An 18506-nucleotide genomic window follows, 5' to 3' on the forward strand; every position below is an offset into this window, starting at 1 on the left:
ATAACTATCCAATTTATTTTTAAATGATAAAATCGTACTTGCCTCCACCACCTTCACTGGAAGCTCATTCCACACAGCTACCACTCTCTGAGTAAAGAAGTTCCCCCTCATGTTACCCCTAAACTTCTGTCCCTTAATTCTCAAGTCATGTCCTCTTGTTTGAATCTTCCCTACTTTCAGTGGGAAAAGCTTATCCACGTCAACTCTGTCTATCCCTCTCATCATTTTAAAGACCTCTATCAAGTTCCCCCTTAACCTTTTAGTATAATTTTGGATACAACTGGCCAGAGTGAAAGGATAGATTGTGTGCCAATGGGGGTACTATTAGCATCTCCAGACAAGTACAAATTAAATAAACTGTCAACGAATGGCAGTATTCAGGAAATCACCAGTGACGCAAAAACAAATTAGCGCTGGTATATGTTGCGAATGGTGAGACAGTGCAGAACAAACTTTGGCCAATTTCATCCATCCTTCATGGTTATGTTCAGGGAGCAAACTTCCAACAGTTTGCCGACAACAACACAGGTCGCATGACATTGATAATAGGTTGCACATGGCTAATTTGTCAACAGTTATGATGTTTTGATATTGATTGGATTACTACTCAAAAGATTATATAATTGGACAAGGGTTGATTGATGCAAATAATGTTTTCCGTTACACTACCATTTATATTAATGCAAAATGCTGGAAGTTCCATTGATGAAAATATTAAGATAATGGGCAAGATTTCTGGGTCCTATTTTAGATCTCCCCTTGAAGTATAGTGATGACAAGTAAGAAGCAGATAATTTCTTGCAATGGATGATGAGCCACCCGAAATAACTGCTGGGTACTGCCAAGCATCAGACATTGACCGAAATAGATCAGTGAATGGACAAACACTGCACGACACATCTTCAACCAGGGTGTTGATGACCTAAGATTACAAGAGCAAATTCCAAAGACATCAAGAAAGTTGTTTTTCTTTATTTCTGCAGAGGAAGATATAGCATGTATGTTACTCCTTCAACAAAATCTCTGCATTCTTGACATTAATGCTGTTCCAAATGGGTCAGGATCTGAACTGCAAAGAGTACTGGGACTTCAAAAAATCAGCATATGTTATTGACTGCATGCAAATTTAGTCCACAGCCCAGTTTCAATCGACCTTGAGGCCAATATTTTCTGGCTAACAGGATTGATTGGCTAATTTTGCACTGAAACTTTCTTGAGTCCTTGCCACACTGTGAGATGAATGCAAAAAATTGGAAATAACACTGATATTCTAATTCTATTGTATTTCTAACTAAACATTTTAAACAGTGAAAAGATTATGGAATTATTTTAAATAATAATTTTAGATTTCCTTGCATGTAGATTTCCATTTGTCACTGCTTCCATACTAATGAACCATTTGTAAAAGTTAAACATTACCTTAATAGTACAGAATAGAAAATATTTTTGCCTCAAATCACACAATGTCACTTAGAGTTCATGTTATTCTAAAAGTCACTGCATTCTTGCAAACGATTACTGCAAGAACAAGTCTAAATCGCCTTTCATTCACTAGAATGGAATACTGATATAGAACGCCATATAGTAATTATTCTCAGATATGTATGCTGTTGTGCATTTTGCATTACGAACAATGTGACACTAAACCACTGAAAGCACATTATGCAATTTGTAGGCAAAGTAATTACAATAATTGGAAGATTTCAATGAAAATAAATTGAATTGAATTGAATTGAATCCTTTATTTGTCATTCAGACCTTTCGGTCTGAACGAAATGCTGTTGCCTGCAGCCATACATGTAATAATAACAAAACACAATAAACACAAATTAACATCCACCACAGTGAGTTCACCAAACACCTCCTCACTGTGATGGAGGCAAAAGTCTTAGAGTTACTGTCTCTTCCCTCCTCTTCTCCCTCTTAATAAAGTTCAGATTACTTTGAGAAAAAATCGAGTCATAGACTTGTGCAGATTAGTAATAAATGTTTTGACCCATGGCATTTGTGGAAAATTTTCTGCTCATCTACTTTAATCCCCTTTGCCTATATTAGGAATACTAGAATCATAGAAGTGAATACTACTACCATTGGTATGGTAAGGGAAGAAGCCGTTGGCTCATTGATCCATACTGGAAAACAGTAAAAGATTCTCAGTGTGCTTGGTTGATTCAAAAGAGAGGCTTGCACCATTCTTAGAGCGTCTTCCAAAAATTCATTTTATTTTTGACCATGTAGAACAATATACCTCGTGTAAAATGAAATTATGGAGCAAATAAAATGGGATTTGCGTTGGATTAGTGCTTCTTCTTCTTGCATATGGCATGCACAGCTTAAAGTTGTAGGACAACTTTATTTGTTCTATTTGATCTTATTTGATTGTGCACTTGATTGCATTCGTCAAAACAGGGCGGACCACGTGAAGGTTGCAGACTTCCATCCCGGATTAGTGCTTGGTGAATCAAAACACTCAGTGAAAAGTCAGCAAAAGCACTTGGGAAAATGGAAGAAGTCCCTACACTGGAGGGAAACTTCCTTGAAAATCTATTGATGTTCCTCAGAAATCCTAGAAAAAGATTATCAGTTTCTAGGCTTTATAATCATTTAACATCAATGTTATTTATACTAAAATTCATAACTGCATAATCTGTTTATAAATATACCTGCAGATGCTTCAAACTTCAGTGAGAAATCTTTGTAATGAGAAAAATCAAATTCAATCTTAATGGGCGATTCTATTAAGTTGAGTAAAGTGAATGGAATCACTGAAGTCGCACCACAGTAGATGCCATAGAACATGAAGTATTTCTGCATACAAAGAAAGTAAAATGAATTATTTAACATAGAGAACTACATAACATAAATCAGTCCTAAGTAAATAGTTAATTGTTAGTTATATTTATATAAACATTAGCAAATACAGCTACTTTGGGCATGAAAAGAATATGTGACAGTAATATGCAATTTCCTGGAAACAGTTTCATCAAATGGCTGTCCAACATTTAAATGAGCATTCTAGTAAATTTAATGCCAGAATAAAATTTCCTCGTGTTTTAGTTGCTTATTATGTTTGTTATAAATGTGTACAATAATGGTAAGCCAATCTAGAGAATTAAATAAAAAAAACAATCAGAAAGTCGGCCAAATAATTGCTCGATGAGATTTGTTGTCTTTGTTTAATGACTATTTGAAAGACTAATGATGTGTTTACACTGTTTCAATTACGTGCGTGTGCGTGTGTGTGTGTGTGTGTGTGTGTGTGTGCGTGTGTGTGTGTGTATGTAAAAAGTCATAAAGTGCTTCATAGAACCATAACCAAACAAATCTTGACATCAAGCCGTACAATTAGAGTAGCTTAAAGTGTGGCTTAAATACACAATTTACTTAGTATTAAATAATTGTACAAATGTAATAGAGTCTGCACAGTGTATATTCAGCCTCTTCATGCTAACTTTGATTATTTTAACCAGAGGTCTTCAAAGGACAATTAGCCACTCAAAATACAGGTCCATTAATCTTTATTTTTCTGGAGTTAAGGATCAGGAATCTGAACAATAATACATGATTCAAAGTAAATATAAACCAGTTAAACACTAACCAGATTGATTTCAGCCATCGGTTGTATCACTGATCCTCCAACCCGTAGTTTCAACATATTTGAATTGCGAATGTCTACCTGAGAAAATAGCATGAATATTTAAATAGAAAATGCTAAATCTCAACATCTGGTAAACATTTTTAGCATAACAGAGATTGTTGATCTCTGTTGAACAGAGATATTGATGTTAGTTCATTGGTTGTTAACCATAAAAGTAAAGCCCGTCCCACTTGGGCGACCTCCACCGCGACCTCTGGCGAGTTTGCCCGTGACCCATAGTCGCGGCAAGGTCGCCACGAGGTCATCGTCAATCTCCTTCATGGTCGAGTGGTCTCCGCATAGTCGAGTCTTCAGCTAGGTCGTGGCGTATTTTTCATTATGTTAAAAATTGACCGCGACTAAAAATAGGTCGCCGTGGGAAAAATCGATATTTTTTTAGTCGTAGGTCTAGTCGAAGCCGGTCGTAGTAGGTCGTGATGCTAGTCGTAGGTAGTCAAAGGTGGTCGAAGGTAATAGCTCCGGGGTGAAAAAAAGATCAGTGGAAAAAAAAGGTAATTTAAACAGCAGAACGTCACCTCTTTCACTCCAAGGCATGTTCATTCATAGCTGGTGGGTTTTTTGGAGAGGAGACGTGTATGGCACCAAAAAGGCAGCAGCGCAAGGGGAGGACACAACCCTAAAAAAACCTGCCATGCAGGTGTTGCCCACCCAGGAGGAGGAATGGCAGGAGGTGATGCCACAGGAGGTGATAGTGCAGGAGGATGTAGCCCTGCATGAGAGATCCCTGGAGGTGGAGACCAGGCTATATGTCCCCAACACCACCCCATCCTTCACTGCCTCATTTGAAGGCAGCAAAGCAGCCCTTTCTCCTGTGTCTGACACAGCATCAGAGGCAGATGCCCCATTGGTGGTGGGGGGGGGGGGGGGCTGGAGGAAGGTTACAGCTTCACCAGGCAGCAGGAGGGGGACCTTGAGGAATGGTACCAGCAGAATGCCATCCTGTATGAAAAGGAAAATGAGGGGTACAGGGTCAGGGACAAGAATGGCATGCTTGTCATCCACTGCCCCACATGTGTGCTTAAAGTTCCATCTTTTGTCAAAGCCCAGCGCCACTCTCTTCCAGTCATCTGGTGTACTGCCCCAGTCCATCACATCATCTCCATTCACCCATTGAGAATTCTTGTGCTTCCTCTTCACCCTTGCTCTTCCCTTTCTGTCTTTGTTAAAAGGCTGCTGAAGCAAAAGGGCTACTGCAAACAGCAGTAGTTGTATTTTTACTATCATCCTCCAAACTAGTTCCTTCCTTGCTTGCATGGTTCAGAATGATTTATTTTTTTTAAACATTGGAGGCATTTATTAGTGAGAAAAATGCAGACATGACATCATTTTATCAGGTGATCATTTGACCTGTAGACACTCGTCATTGGTCGCTGTTGGTTTTCAGTGTTGTCCTCTGAGGTGGAAGGGGGTCATGCCCATTCACGGAACAATTTGCCAGAGACCATCCTCGAGTAAAACATACATGGTCGAAGACAATCTTCAACATAGTCGAAGGAGGTCGAAGGAGGTCTTCTTCATAGTCAAGGGAGGTCTTCAACATAGTCGTAGGAGGTCATACACATAGTCGTAGGTCACCGCGACCTTGATTTTTAAAAAAGTCGCTTAAGATCGCCAGAGGTCGCGGTGGACGTCTCCTAAATGGGACAGGCTCTTAATACTACTAAAATAGATGTGCATGTATTTCAATTTACCTTTAGTCTGGTATCAAATTTGAAAATTGTAGTTGGGTGGAAGAAAATATTTAAACATGTAAAACCTCCAACAGGTATTACTCCATGAGTAGGAATTACCGTCATACCAGGCACACAATTCTCATTGCTGACCTATTAGGAGAAAGAGTTGCATTAAAAGAATTATTGCTTTATTCTTAAAAATACAAATTAATACTGGGTTACTTTCTCAATGAACAGAATTAAAAAACTGAGTGGTTACATTGAACATGTGTAGCCTTGATTAGAGTGCGCAATCTAGTCTCCATATTTTTTTTTAATCAAAATCTTTTTTATTTCGTTTTCAGGACATAACAAAGTGCAAAGTTGTCCATTTGTTACAGACAGAGTGAACGAAAAGAATAAATAAAAAACAACTTATGCCAACATATAACAAGACAACAACAATAAAAGGATAACGAGATACCAAAAATAATCCCTCCCCAGTCACTGCCAGTGAGCATGTGCAACTATCAGCATGTCTCCATATTTTAAAGAAGATAAAAGAGCCTATGAAAAAAATGCAAAAATATTACAAGGATGAAAACTGAGAAGTTGTACCCATCAAAACTTTGAACAAGCTTGGGCTTCTCTGGAGGCTGCAGTGAGATTTAAGAAAGGCATTTCAATACATGAAGGAATTTGAGAGTGTTGTCCTTGAGAAGATACATCTACTTGTGAGAAAGCCAAACCTGAGATCATAATTATGAAATAGGTCATTCATAAATGCGTTCAGGAAATCAGGATAAATTCTTGGGAATTCGATAGAATTTCGAACAGAGTATTTGAGGCAATGAACAAGAAGAACGCGAGGCAAAAAGAAAAAAAAAACATAGGATTAGATAAAACAAAACGGGAAAAATACATATTTGCAGAATCAACACTGAAGGGAGTATTTGGGTTAACCTGACTGTTCCTGTGCTATGAAAGGCTTGCATTTCAATAGCAGGTTTTACAACAAGCTCTATGATCTATGCTCAGGAATTCACAATTGTTTTTACAGACAATTAAGTATCTTATATAGAAGACACAACAGCCAATTTTCACATAATTAGCTCTGACAGACAGCAATATGATAATGACCAGATACCGTGTTTCTAATATAATCCCGACTGAGGGATATATTTGCACCCAGGACACCAGGAATAATTCCCTTCCTCTTCCCATATCACATCTTTTACATCCACTCCAATAAATGGTACTTGCAGCACTCATTCAGTAGTACATCTAAGCTTCAAACAAGATTTATGTGCTCAACTATTGAAATGTGACTTAAATCCACAACTTTTTAACTCAGTCAAGAATGTTACCCACGAGGCGCACAGCTAATAATTAATACAAGGAAACATGTTCCTGCATAACCAAATTTTACAACTTTCAAATTTTGCTTTCCTCATTTCTATCTCACAGCTTCTACATAAGTAACCCTTAGAAAAGGTAATTTTTTAACAATTATTAGACATTTTAGACATTCAACTGCACTGCAAATAATATAGCTTTTTTGTTGCCTAAAGATACATTAGAACATAAATTATACTTTCTAATGTGGTTAATTCTCACATTTTATATAGTGCAAGTCAGTTTCTAATTTTATGGTACGCATATTTAAATGTCATATTATAACTCCCATATTAGGAATTTAATTGTTTTGCGAGGAATTCTTTATTTCGCATCTGCCAGTACCTTCAAATTTATAGTGTAATTATCGCTAAAGTGTTTATTCTACAAAGAATAGATTGCAAGAGTAATGCCAGTCTCTACTCCACATTCCTATTTCCACTAACCTCCTTATGTTACAACTCCCTACAACACAATACCCTCTCCCACACTTCTCGCTGTTGGCAGTGATTCCATTTTGGGCCTTCTTTCCACATTTTATTTCTATACCTCTCCACTTCCACATCTCTCTCACCACTTGAAAAATCTCATCAAAATATGGTTTTCATTGGAATGCTTCCTCTCATGTACATCTTCGACTATTCTTGGTGTGAAGGACTTTAAGAAGTTTCATGATATTAAACTGAAAATAATTTGTGGAAAATATCACTTTTCAAATAATGCAGATGACGTTGGCCTTTCATCCATTCCCTCTCCCCAAAACACCCCACCCAAAAGAATATGCGTACTATATATGACCAATGTAAGAAAAACTGATATAGTTCAACATTTTTCTTAAACTACATGTCAATTTATTTTTAGTTTTTATACACTTCCAGCAATATTTTAAAAAATTAAATAACTAAATATAGTAATAGACCCAACTGAAACGTAAGTTAATGACATACCTTAAAGTACGCATGGTTTTGCCCCTGGTTTTTGATAACAGCTATCTTTGTGACACTTATGTTCAAAGCGGCAGAATTAAAAAGCACACGATTCTCAACAAAGTGAACATTAATGTGACCAAGCTGTAAATTAAATAAACATATAAAGTGGTTTTGGAGGTTAACAATGGTAAGACCTAAAATATGCAACAATTCTGACAGATATAACAGGTGTCTGCAGAGTTATTGAAAAGTTCAACACTGGACTTTGAACTTCAAATCAGAAAATATAATGGCTGGCAAATGTGGCCATATTTTTTTTGTGCATTATTTAAACACAATTAACAGTGGAGGAAGTTAAATAAAATTGGGTTTAATATCTGGGTGCACTGCATATTTCATTGCACTGACACATGGAGGGCACAGGACATGTGCAATAATGTCCAATGGCCAATACACAATTGGAAGTTACATAAATTATCTGCAATGTAGAGTGGCCCTGAACCTCCTTGTGGCACATGCCATGCCTACAACATGTAGCCATTCTCTCTGATCTTTTCTGTCATGAAATGCCACCTTTTAAGGTAATGTTCCTCGATATTGGGGAAATATGCCAAGTGCTCTCAGAATATTCTGAGTGAATTAGGCCTCCTGATCCAGGCCCTTCTCCACCTTTTTTCTCGTATCAGATCCCCCTGCCTATTCTCCATATAATATGAAAAGCCCATGAAACACTGATCCAAAAATAGTGAGTGAAGTATCCATGAATAAATGTTGGTGCTGGCCAATAATTGTTGTCTCTCAATATGCTGCAGCAATGCACCAGTATCCAAACAACACTAGAAATAATTGATAATCCCTTTAACAAATCCTGAGTTAGGTTGGACAGAAGCTTGCAACCTGTTGGAACAAATCGGTTATCAAGTATGGCCATGTTTTATCATTGACTATCTGGCAAGATTGTACACAGCATATTTGTCTCCTATTTGGATCTTTCTGTCTGTGCAGTTCAAGAACAATAGCATTAATGCAACCTGGCATATGAATGCTAAATGTCATTGACAAAGCAATCTACCTGCCAAAGCAATCTACCTGCCATAAATCTACCTGTAGCTATTTAGTCAGAAATGGAGATCCATACTGAAATATCTTATAAAAATGAGCAGAGCAGATGATTTGCTTGCAAGATAAGGTAATTATGTCCATTCTTACTATAGTGATAAGAAGCAGATTAAGCAGACACTCAGGCTTGTTATAATGATTGCGAGTACACGAGTGACAATCACAACTTCCCCAGATCATGCAGCAAGGTTACTAATTTCAGCAGCTTCAACTTCATCAATATGAAGCTGGTGCCGGTACAAAAAATATGCTTATGTTGTCCATGCAAAATTCACATTTAGGTGATGAATCATCCAGCAGTTCATTCTCCCTAATATCACCCATCTGATCATTCAGATTAGGGATGCCCCCTTAAAACATGGCAAATTGCACCTATTAGGAACCTAAGATGTGTAGTTTAAGAACGAGTGCAATTTGGCATATGATAGCTAAAGTATCATTCACTAAACAATCCACATGCTGTAGATTTGTGTCAGCTGTTCAGTCAGAAATGGAGACACTTTTGAATGCTCCAACCAGAGGTTCCAGTGTGTTCATTGTATGCGTGTTCGGGACAACAGTGTGAGGCAGTGAACTTTGCAGAGTGTAGGTAATCAGAAACATTTAAAAGATGCCAAATATATTTAAATTTAAAAAAACTAAAATTAACAAATTAAAACAGACGACTTATACTTAAACCATCCAGTGTGGTGAATAAATGATATATTTGCCAGCCATGACAGACACAAGGCTGAGAGGTCAAACATGAAGTATATCTGGCGACACAGCTCAGTACAATCACTCTACAACTCTGCATTCAGCCTCAAGTCTAGAAGCCAAGCTAAAGATCAAATGAATTGGCACCTGACATCAAAAGCATCCCATACTTTCATACATATACATGTTAAATAGCAAAGGATAAATGGGGCAGGTGCAACTGTAGAATCACCTCCCACATCAGAATAAGACCTAGCATAAAGCAGATAAAGCATCCTTTTATTACAAAGAGAAGGCAATTTACATTCAATGGTAAATAATGATAACAATGTATACATTTGAATTCCATTCATACAAAATAACTTAAAAGTGATCTGCACAAAAAAATAAAATGTTGTACCTCGACAGCACACTTCAATCTGATCTTGTTCCCCTCATGCACAATAAGATCAAAATCACCTTTCACAGGGGAGAAAAATGATGCATGCCAGACAACTTCACATTCCAAATCATTAAATGCATCAACAACACCTGCATTAAAAAAAGTACAAAATCAGTATCTTAATGCTTAGGTCAATTATATAAATGGGGAATAAACGTTACCTTTGAAATGAGGTGACTTTTTTCCCCCTTGTAATGTATCAATGACTGATTACAGGATTTATAGAATGAAATTGCTGAAAATTAGATGATTCAACCCATTCCACCAGTGCTGACTCTCCTGAAAGAGTTCCAGCAATAAGAATACTCTTCTTTCTTCTGTTCTCCCACATAGCACTGAAACCTTTTTTCCTACAAGTATTTATTCGCTTACTTTTTGAAAGCTGCTACTGAATCTGCTTTCACTATTCTTTAATGAACACATTTAAAATATCTTGCTGCTAAAAAAATAATATTCTCATGTCACCCCTAATTCTTCTGTTTGCCAACGTCAATCTGTATCTTCTACAACTGCTCTTCTCCCCACAGGAAATGTTTCTCCCCATTTACATCATTAAAACTATTCATAATTTTGAAAGTCTCTATCACATCACCGTTTAGCCTCCTCTGTTCTGATGATAAAGACTACAGTTTGGAATCATAAGAGAGATATAGCATGAAACTGGCCTGACCCTTCAGCTCATCAGGCCCATGCCAACTGTCAACCACCCAATTACACGAATCCTACAATAATCCCATTTTTATTCTACCCACATTCTCATCGACCTTTGTTTGAAAGCATAGATAGGTGATGATTCAGATTGGGACTCTTCTTCCTGGCTCGAAACGTCACCTATCTATGTTCTCCAGCGATGATGCCTGACCCGCTGTGTTACTCTAGCACCTTTTGTCTTTTTTTTGTAAACCAGCATCTGCGGTTTCTTCTGCCTGCACCCTTTGCCAGCTAGCTCTGGCTCCTTCCCATCACCACTTTATCCTTGCAATCTCCATACCAGTCTTTCAGTCCAAATTCAACCATTGGAATTAGGTGGCTGAGGAGGACCCTACACACTTTCTCTTTGGGAGACATGAGGAACATTCCTCTGCAGATGAGGTCATCAGATTTGTTTCTTGTCCTTTCTTATAACTGTGAAGATATTCACAGTTATAGTATGTCAGATAACCCGTCATATCCTCCTCTTCCCGCATGCAGAAGATGAGATTGCAGATGTATGAATGAAAGTCATCTGTGTCACGATTTAGAATGTCCCCCGAGATACCATCTACACCCAAGATACAAAACCTATGACCCAGAAAAAACTGTTTTCAATACCATCCTTTGAGCTTCTGAGATTTGGACGAACTACGGCTGGAACCACAAAATCCTCCAACTGGACAAGCAGGTTATGCAATACCATATGAGCATTCTCTAAAACACCAAACACCCACATTGACCCTAATTACTGCTAATCAACTTTGTTGGGGATATGATCTCCAGCAGCAGTAGACACTTTATTATGAATGGTCACTGGAATTGCAAGATGAACAGAGAGAAAGATATGAGGAGTTTCTCAAAATCTACTTTCTGAAAATGTGCAATAGATGCTAAATCCATGGCTAAAACGACACAAAGTGAAAGAGCAATGAGATCCTCATATCCTTGTGTGTCAAAAGCACACAGTTGCCCTCATAAATGATAGAAGAGGACCGCCTTCTGAATGTCCCCGGCTATCTGTCCGAGTGCCCTCTGTCAACCCTATTTTATAAAATCTATTGGTCTGCCCTCATCAGTAATCTCAACTCCCAATGGAATCCAGCTGAATTGAACAAGTCATCCTTGATCTCCAGGGCCTGCCTAAGAAAAGTATATTTGATTGAATGGTTTGCAATGTTCATAAAAATTAAATGTGCCTTTTTTTTACACAGAGAGTGCTTGACATTTGGAATTTACTGTTAGGGAATGTAATGAAGTCACATTTTGTTTAAAGAAACATCTCGACAGTCACATAAATAGACAAGGCACAGAATTACACACAACTAGTGCAGGCAAATGGGATTTGTGTAAATGAGCAAAAAGGTCAGCATGGATGTGGTAGACTGAAGGCCCAATTTCTGTGCTCTACTTTTCAATGACTGTCAGACTTGAACAGCTGAGTGCATGGGATTATGGAGGAGTGTATGATAGAATAGAAGCTCTAACTAACATAAGTTGTTATTTAGTAAATTATGTGCAACTATTAAATTGAGCAGTATCTGAAGCTTCCACTGCATTTGACACGGTGTGAGATTTGGAGATGCATTCACTGATATTGATTGTTTATGTGAAGTCATTAAACATCTTGCAGAAGTGTATCTAGTTCTTCTGTATTTGATTCTCATCATTGGCATCCCAGGCTATCTGTTTCTAATGACTTTTGGGTATGTGGCTGAATGGTCCACTCACATTGCACAATTTTTCACAAATTCCCAGGTGAGCTTCAGTTTATCCCCATCCAGAAGGCACTTCCTCTTTATGAAGTGCAAGATAGGTTAAAGGTATCCAGGCAATTTTTAACTATCAGTAGCGATTCACCATACTCTTTTGCTGAAGAATCCATCCCCCATAGTGCAGTAGACATTAATTGGATGCTACACTGTAAACAGCAGGCAGCACAAAGTTGGCATATTGCCAAAGTTATATTGATTAGGCAGCAATTAAATTTCAAAAGCTATCAAATTTAACACTCAGATGTCTTTTTCAATTAAGTTAGTTTGTTTCACAAAACTTCTCAGAATGTACAAAACAATATTCAAGTACACTGATTTTATTAATATCTACCAATGAAAAGAAATGCCAGTCAGCAAATCAAATTCACTCCTTGCATAGACCGTCACTGATCTGAAATAATTTTCCTGGAGCTATGAATGGTTAGAGGGAAATTTATAAAGAAGATGGGATTCCCTTTCAAAATTACAGATTTTTATAATACATGTACCACTTCAAAAGTTTCCTCATTATAGGACATAATAAATATTGGCTCGATCTACATTTGGCAAACATTTTCCCTTTTATTCCTTTTTTTTTAAACGCCCGTAGTTCCCAAAAACACATTCCAGGGACCTTTGTCAATGTTATTCTCAAAGAAGTTTACAAAACCTGTCCGATTGATTTACCCTCTAAAGTGCCTTTATCCTGACCAAACTCAGTTCATTTTTTACATTAGCTACCTCCATCAGGTCGGATGAAGAAAGCCATTCCATCTTCTGTAAGTACTGGAATCCAGCTGAATTGAGCCGAGTAGTTTCTCCTGTTATAGAGCCGCACTGTTGTCCTCATGCCCGATTCATGCAGGAGCCCATAGTTTGGGGATAAAACCAGCTCATTGGTTGACAGCTCAAGTTCAACGCTAACCACACTTGCCATTACTAATATACGACCAGAATGGACGTTATTTATTCTGTAGGTAATTGATCTGCAAAATAAAAGAAAACTGACTGAAGTTTCAATAGTACAAAAATTAAAAAATGTTATGTTGTTATTTTTAGGTTCAAAATCTTGGAAATATATGATCTCATCTGTCCATTGCATGACTTTTTAAACATCCCCAAACTACACTGGCTTCTATTTTATGAATATATGGTGGAAATTAAAATTCAGCAAATATTATCATGAAAGAGAAGAAAAAGGCAACAAAAAGATTCATGATTATCCTGTAAAGAAACTCTCAGTTAAATCATATTAATTTCTGCTCCAAATCTGCATGCAATTATGAATAATTCAAAGCACATTTAAATTGTCCAAAGCAACTTCAAGATTCCAGGATGGCACCAAAAACTGGAGGTTATAACTGTTGAGGTCCCACTGGGGTCAACAGCATCCCCTAGTTTTTATTGAATGTAGCATTGATTTCTCTGTGTACATGGAGAGCATGATTAAGAATTTACAGATGATTACTAAAACTGAATGTAGTTGATGATGACGATAGCGATAGTGGATTGTAGGCAATTGACAATGGACTGGTTAGTTGACCACAAATTCAATCCAGAAAAGCATGCGGCAATGCATCTGAATACAGATGAAGAAAGTGAATACATTTAAAATGGCATTGTACTAAGTATGCATTGGAACATAGGGATTTTCTTTGGATGCCCACAAATCTTTGAGGTAACAGGATGGGTATATAAGATGGTTAAGAAGGCAATTTTGATACTTGCCTTTACCAGGTGAAGGATAGAACTTAAGAGCCAATGTCACTGAGAACTATTTAAAACAATAATTAAGCCACAGTGAGAGTGTACTGTGTACAATACGAGTCAAACCACCATAAAACTCTCCACCATACAGGAGAAATTTGTAAATGAGTTTCCAGGGTGATAATTTTTTAATTATAAAAAGAGCATGATTTGGTTGGGGAGACTAAGGGATGAATTGATATATGATCACAAAAGAGATGGAAGGCTGAATGATTTTTACTGTTGAATTTTCCTTGGATTTCTCAAATGGTACTTAAGCTTTGTTGATCGAACATCAGAAATTGGTAGAAACAAGGAACTGCAGATGCTGATTAATAAAGTGCTGGAGTAACTCAGTGGGTCGAGTACTTGAAATGTCAGATGGAAATTTTCGCACTGTGTACACATTGTATATATTTATTACTTGAACAGGGGCCACAGAGTGGCACTGGTGGGGGACTGTTTGGTGAAATTTGACAAATGTAAAAAAATTGTACTGGAAAAAGTTTGTATAGTCTCCGAAAATGTCGGATGAATTTTGTTTGAATGGTTCAGAAATTGTATATATTTACCAATTGAATAAAGTATATTTTGAAATTAAAAAAAAAAAAAAACTCAGTGGGTCGAGTTGCATTTCTGGAGAACATGGATAGATGACATTTTAAGTCGAATCCCTTCTTCAGACCTGAATAATTGAATACTGGTTGTTACAATAGGAAATTTAAAATATCATTTTAAAGGCTTTATCAATCTTTCAATTAGTAAGTATCTAATGTGGAAGAAAGACGCACACGATATTTTCATCTGGAAACAATATTACAATTATGGTTATTCTTAACATGGCAGATTGATAAAAATAGGTTTGTTGCACACGGTTTCCACTGATGATTCTTATTCAGTTAACTCACAGAACAGAAATTGTGCAGTTAAGCAAGGACTTCATCAGAATCATCTACTGAAATCCATTCAGCTTCTTCATGAAGAATGATCATTTAAGCGAGTGACAGGAGCCTTTTAAATCATACTGTAAGATTTTCTATTTCAAAATTTCTGAAACTACACTACATAACCACTACCAAATGAGTTCACAAAATATTCACATAAAATATACTTGCTGCTGTTCTAAAATAACAAGGTTGTTAAATTTTATGCAATGTGACAGTCAGATAAATTTTAAGAAGAAAATAGTTAAAGAAACATTAAACTTTATTTGTATTATCAAAAAATATATTGATGTAGGCTTTCTTGTTTCCAGTACATACTGTTGCTTGTGTTAACTAACACTCTCATTCATAAGTTTGTGCTTTACAATCACTTTTACTAGCACAAGAACCAGCACATGGGATAGTCAAGAAAGCATAATTCGGCAGCTTTTTATTTTACACATGTCCCTTCTTTTTCCAGTAGACACAAAATGCTGGAGTAACCTAGCGCGACATCCAGCATCTCTGGAGAGAAGGAATGGGTGACGTTTCAGGTCATGACCCTTCTTGAATTTCTTCTTCCAGAGATGCTGCTTGTCCCGCTGAGATACGCCAGCATTTTGTGTCTATCTTCGGTTTAAACCAGAATCTGCAGTTCCTTCTTTTTTCAGCTGTTTCAAGCTGTTCCACAGATAGTAACTCCAATATGGTCCCTAACAAAGGGAACCGAAACAGAATTAAAAAAGAGATAAGCAGAAAAAAAAGCACGAAGGACGGGTGTATAAGAAAAGAATGAAGAGAAATAAAATAATGGAAGCACCAGAGAGTGAAAATAGTTAAAAGAGAATGAAGAGTGACAATGATAGAAAAGAAGAAAGAAAAAGAGATACAGTGAAAGACCAGGAAGGAAACAGGGAAGAAATAAGTAAATGTGGACAATGGTCCAGTAGTCAGAGAGGAAAAGTCAGGGAATAGAGTAAACCCAGAAGGAAAGAAAGTAGGAAATATTGGGAAGGCACAAAAGAAATGAAGAGTACAGAGCTATTCAAAACTGAAAAAAATGGTGAAAAATCAGAGAGGGTGGTGAGGGGTAGAATGAGAGGAAACTGAAAGGGTAGCAGGAAGGAAAAAGGCAGCTGGGGCAGAGAGCAAAGCAGAGAAAGAAATGCCGTAAATAAGAGAGAGAAAGTCCATCAAAGAGCAAAATTTCAGAGGGAAAAAGAAGTGTAAGACTAATGGGCCTGTCCCACTTAGGCGACCTTTTAGGCGATTGCAGGAGACTATGCGGTCGCCACACGTTCGCGGGTGGTTGCCGGGAGTCGCCTTCATGGTCGTGAGGAGTTCCCGCATTCTGGGAACTAGTCGCAGCCTCACCCGCTGAGTTTCTCCAGCATTTTTGTCTACCTCCTATGGATGCATTGGTGATCATTTTCCAATGTTCTCTCGGCTCTGGATCAGTCCCTGTGGACTGGAGGGTAGCTAATGTAACGCAACTTTTTAAGAAAGGAGGGAGAGAGAAAACGGGGAATTCTAGACCAGTTAGCCTTACATTGGTAGTCGGGAAGATGCTAGCGTCGATTATTAAAGATGTAATAGCAGCACATTTCGAAAGTGTGACAGGATCAGTCAAAATCAGCATGGATTTATGAAAGGGTTTATGAAATGCTTGACAAATCTTCTGCAATTATTTGAGGATGTAATAAGTAGAATGGATAAGGGAAAGAAAGTGAATGTGGTGTAACTGGACTATCAAAAAGCCTTTGACAAGGTCCAACACAAGAGATTAGTGTGCAAAATTAGAGCACATGGTATTGGGGGTAGGATATTGACATGGATAGAGAACTGGTTGGCAGACAGGAAGCAAAGAGTAGGAATTAACGGGTCCTTTTCAGAATGGCAGGCAGTGATTAGCGTGGTGCTGCAAGGCTCGGTGCTGGGACCCCAGTTATTTACAATATACATAAACGATTTAGACGAGGAAATTAAATGTAACATCTCCAAGTTTGCAGATGAAACAAAGTTTGTTGGCAGTGTGAGCTGCGAGGTGGATGCTATGAGGCTGCAAGGTGACTTGGATAGGTTGGGTGAGTGGGCAGATGCATGGCAGATGCACCTTAATGTGGATAAAGGTGAGGTTATCCACTTTGGAGGCAAGAACAGGAAGGCAGATTATTATCTGAATGGTGTCAGATTAGGAAAAGGGGAGGTGCAACGAGACCTGGGTGTGCTTGCACATCAGTCACTGAAAGTAAGCATGTAGACACAAAACCATGTTGACTATCCCTAATCAGCCCTTGTCCATCTAAGTGCATGTACATCCTATCCCTCAGATTACTCTCCAGTAACATTACGACCACAGACGTGAAATTCACTGGCCTGTAGTTCCCAGCCCTTTCCCTGCAGCCCTTCTTGAATAGAGGCATAACATTTTCCTCCCTCAAGTCTTTCGCCACCTCGCCTGTATTTAACTCATAAATCTCTGTGAGGGTATCTAGAATTTCCTCGCTAGCATCCCAGTGTCCTTGGATATATCTGATCAGGCCCATGAGATTTGTGGATCTTCAGGACCTTCATTACCTCTGCGACCATAATACTGACAGCTCTCAAGACACCTCCAGTAACTGACTACCTCAAGATCCCCCATCCTCCTGTCTTTCTTCATGGTAAAAACAGAGGAGAAACACTCATTGAGGACCATGCCCATCTCCTGTGGCTCCACATAGAGTTGACTGCTTTGATTCCTGATGGGTCCCACTCTCTCTCTGGTTACCCTTTTTCCCTTTATGTGCTTATAAAATCTCTTGGGATTATACTTAATACTGTTCTCTATATTCAGCTGCTCTGTGCATTTCAGTACAGCTGACCAATGAGCATGTCATATAATGACAATCTTCCTGTAAAAGCAATATTGCTAACTTTTTTTACTTACTTTCTCCCCAAACTACTTTCTCATTGTAAAAAAAATATTTTATACTTACTTCTGAAAAGGTCCCTTGATTATACTTCCGAACACCAGTGGTAGGTAAGCCGTAGACATGGGTGGGACAACCTGCGATAATGGACTGGATTCTCGCAGCTCTACACAAACAGTATCCACTTCAATTAAAATGTGTGTAGCTAAGTTGTTTACAATATTCAATTTCTGGGTTGATGTTGAATGTACACACACTTTGCCATAGTCAACGGTGGATGGGCCTGGTTAATAAAAAAAGTATAATTTTAGCAAAAACGATTGAAAAATACTTTTGAGAAATACAATTATCTCTAATGAACGGTAATCATGCTGGGGAAGAGGTTATGTGGCCCTTGGGTATGTAATAAATCTTCCAAGATGAAAATGCACTTCTAACCTCCTACGAGGAATAAAATATAGATATTATACAATGTAAAGCTTTGCTCCAACATTATGGAGAGCATATTGAAACAGAAAATGCTGAAACCATTCAGCATGTCCGAAAGCATCCTTGGAAGGAGAATCGGGATTAATGTTTCAGGTCAGATA

The 18506-nt window shown here is 37.9% G+C and overlaps 1 protein-coding gene across 1 annotated transcript in view; it reads right to left on the reverse strand.

Annotated features, from left to right (window-relative positions):
- cfap47 (cilia and flagella associated protein 47) overlaps nt 1–18506 on the reverse strand; it is a 433070-nt gene that overhangs the window by 347743 nt on the left and 66821 nt on the right. Inside the window, exons 14-20 of the mRNA XM_033032292.1 lie at nt 17983–18199; nt 13077–13321; nt 9850–9980; nt 7653–7775; nt 5350–5481; nt 3599–3676; nt 2664–2808 (exon numbers count right to left, since the gene is read on the reverse strand). Coding sequence (XP_032888183.1) covers nt 2664–2808; nt 3599–3676; nt 5350–5481; nt 7653–7775; nt 9850–9980; nt 13077–13321; nt 17983–18199 — 1071 coding nt within the window. The remainder of the gene's footprint in view (nt 1–2663; nt 2809–3598; nt 3677–5349; nt 5482–7652; nt 7776–9849; nt 9981–13076; nt 13322–17982; nt 18200–18506) is intronic.

Source organism: Amblyraja radiata, chromosome 14 (genome assembly GCF_010909765.2).
Source record: "Amblyraja radiata isolate CabotCenter1 chromosome 14, sAmbRad1.1.pri, whole genome shotgun sequence".
Lineage (NCBI taxonomy): Eukaryota > Metazoa > Chordata > Chondrichthyes > Rajiformes > Rajidae > Amblyraja > Amblyraja radiata.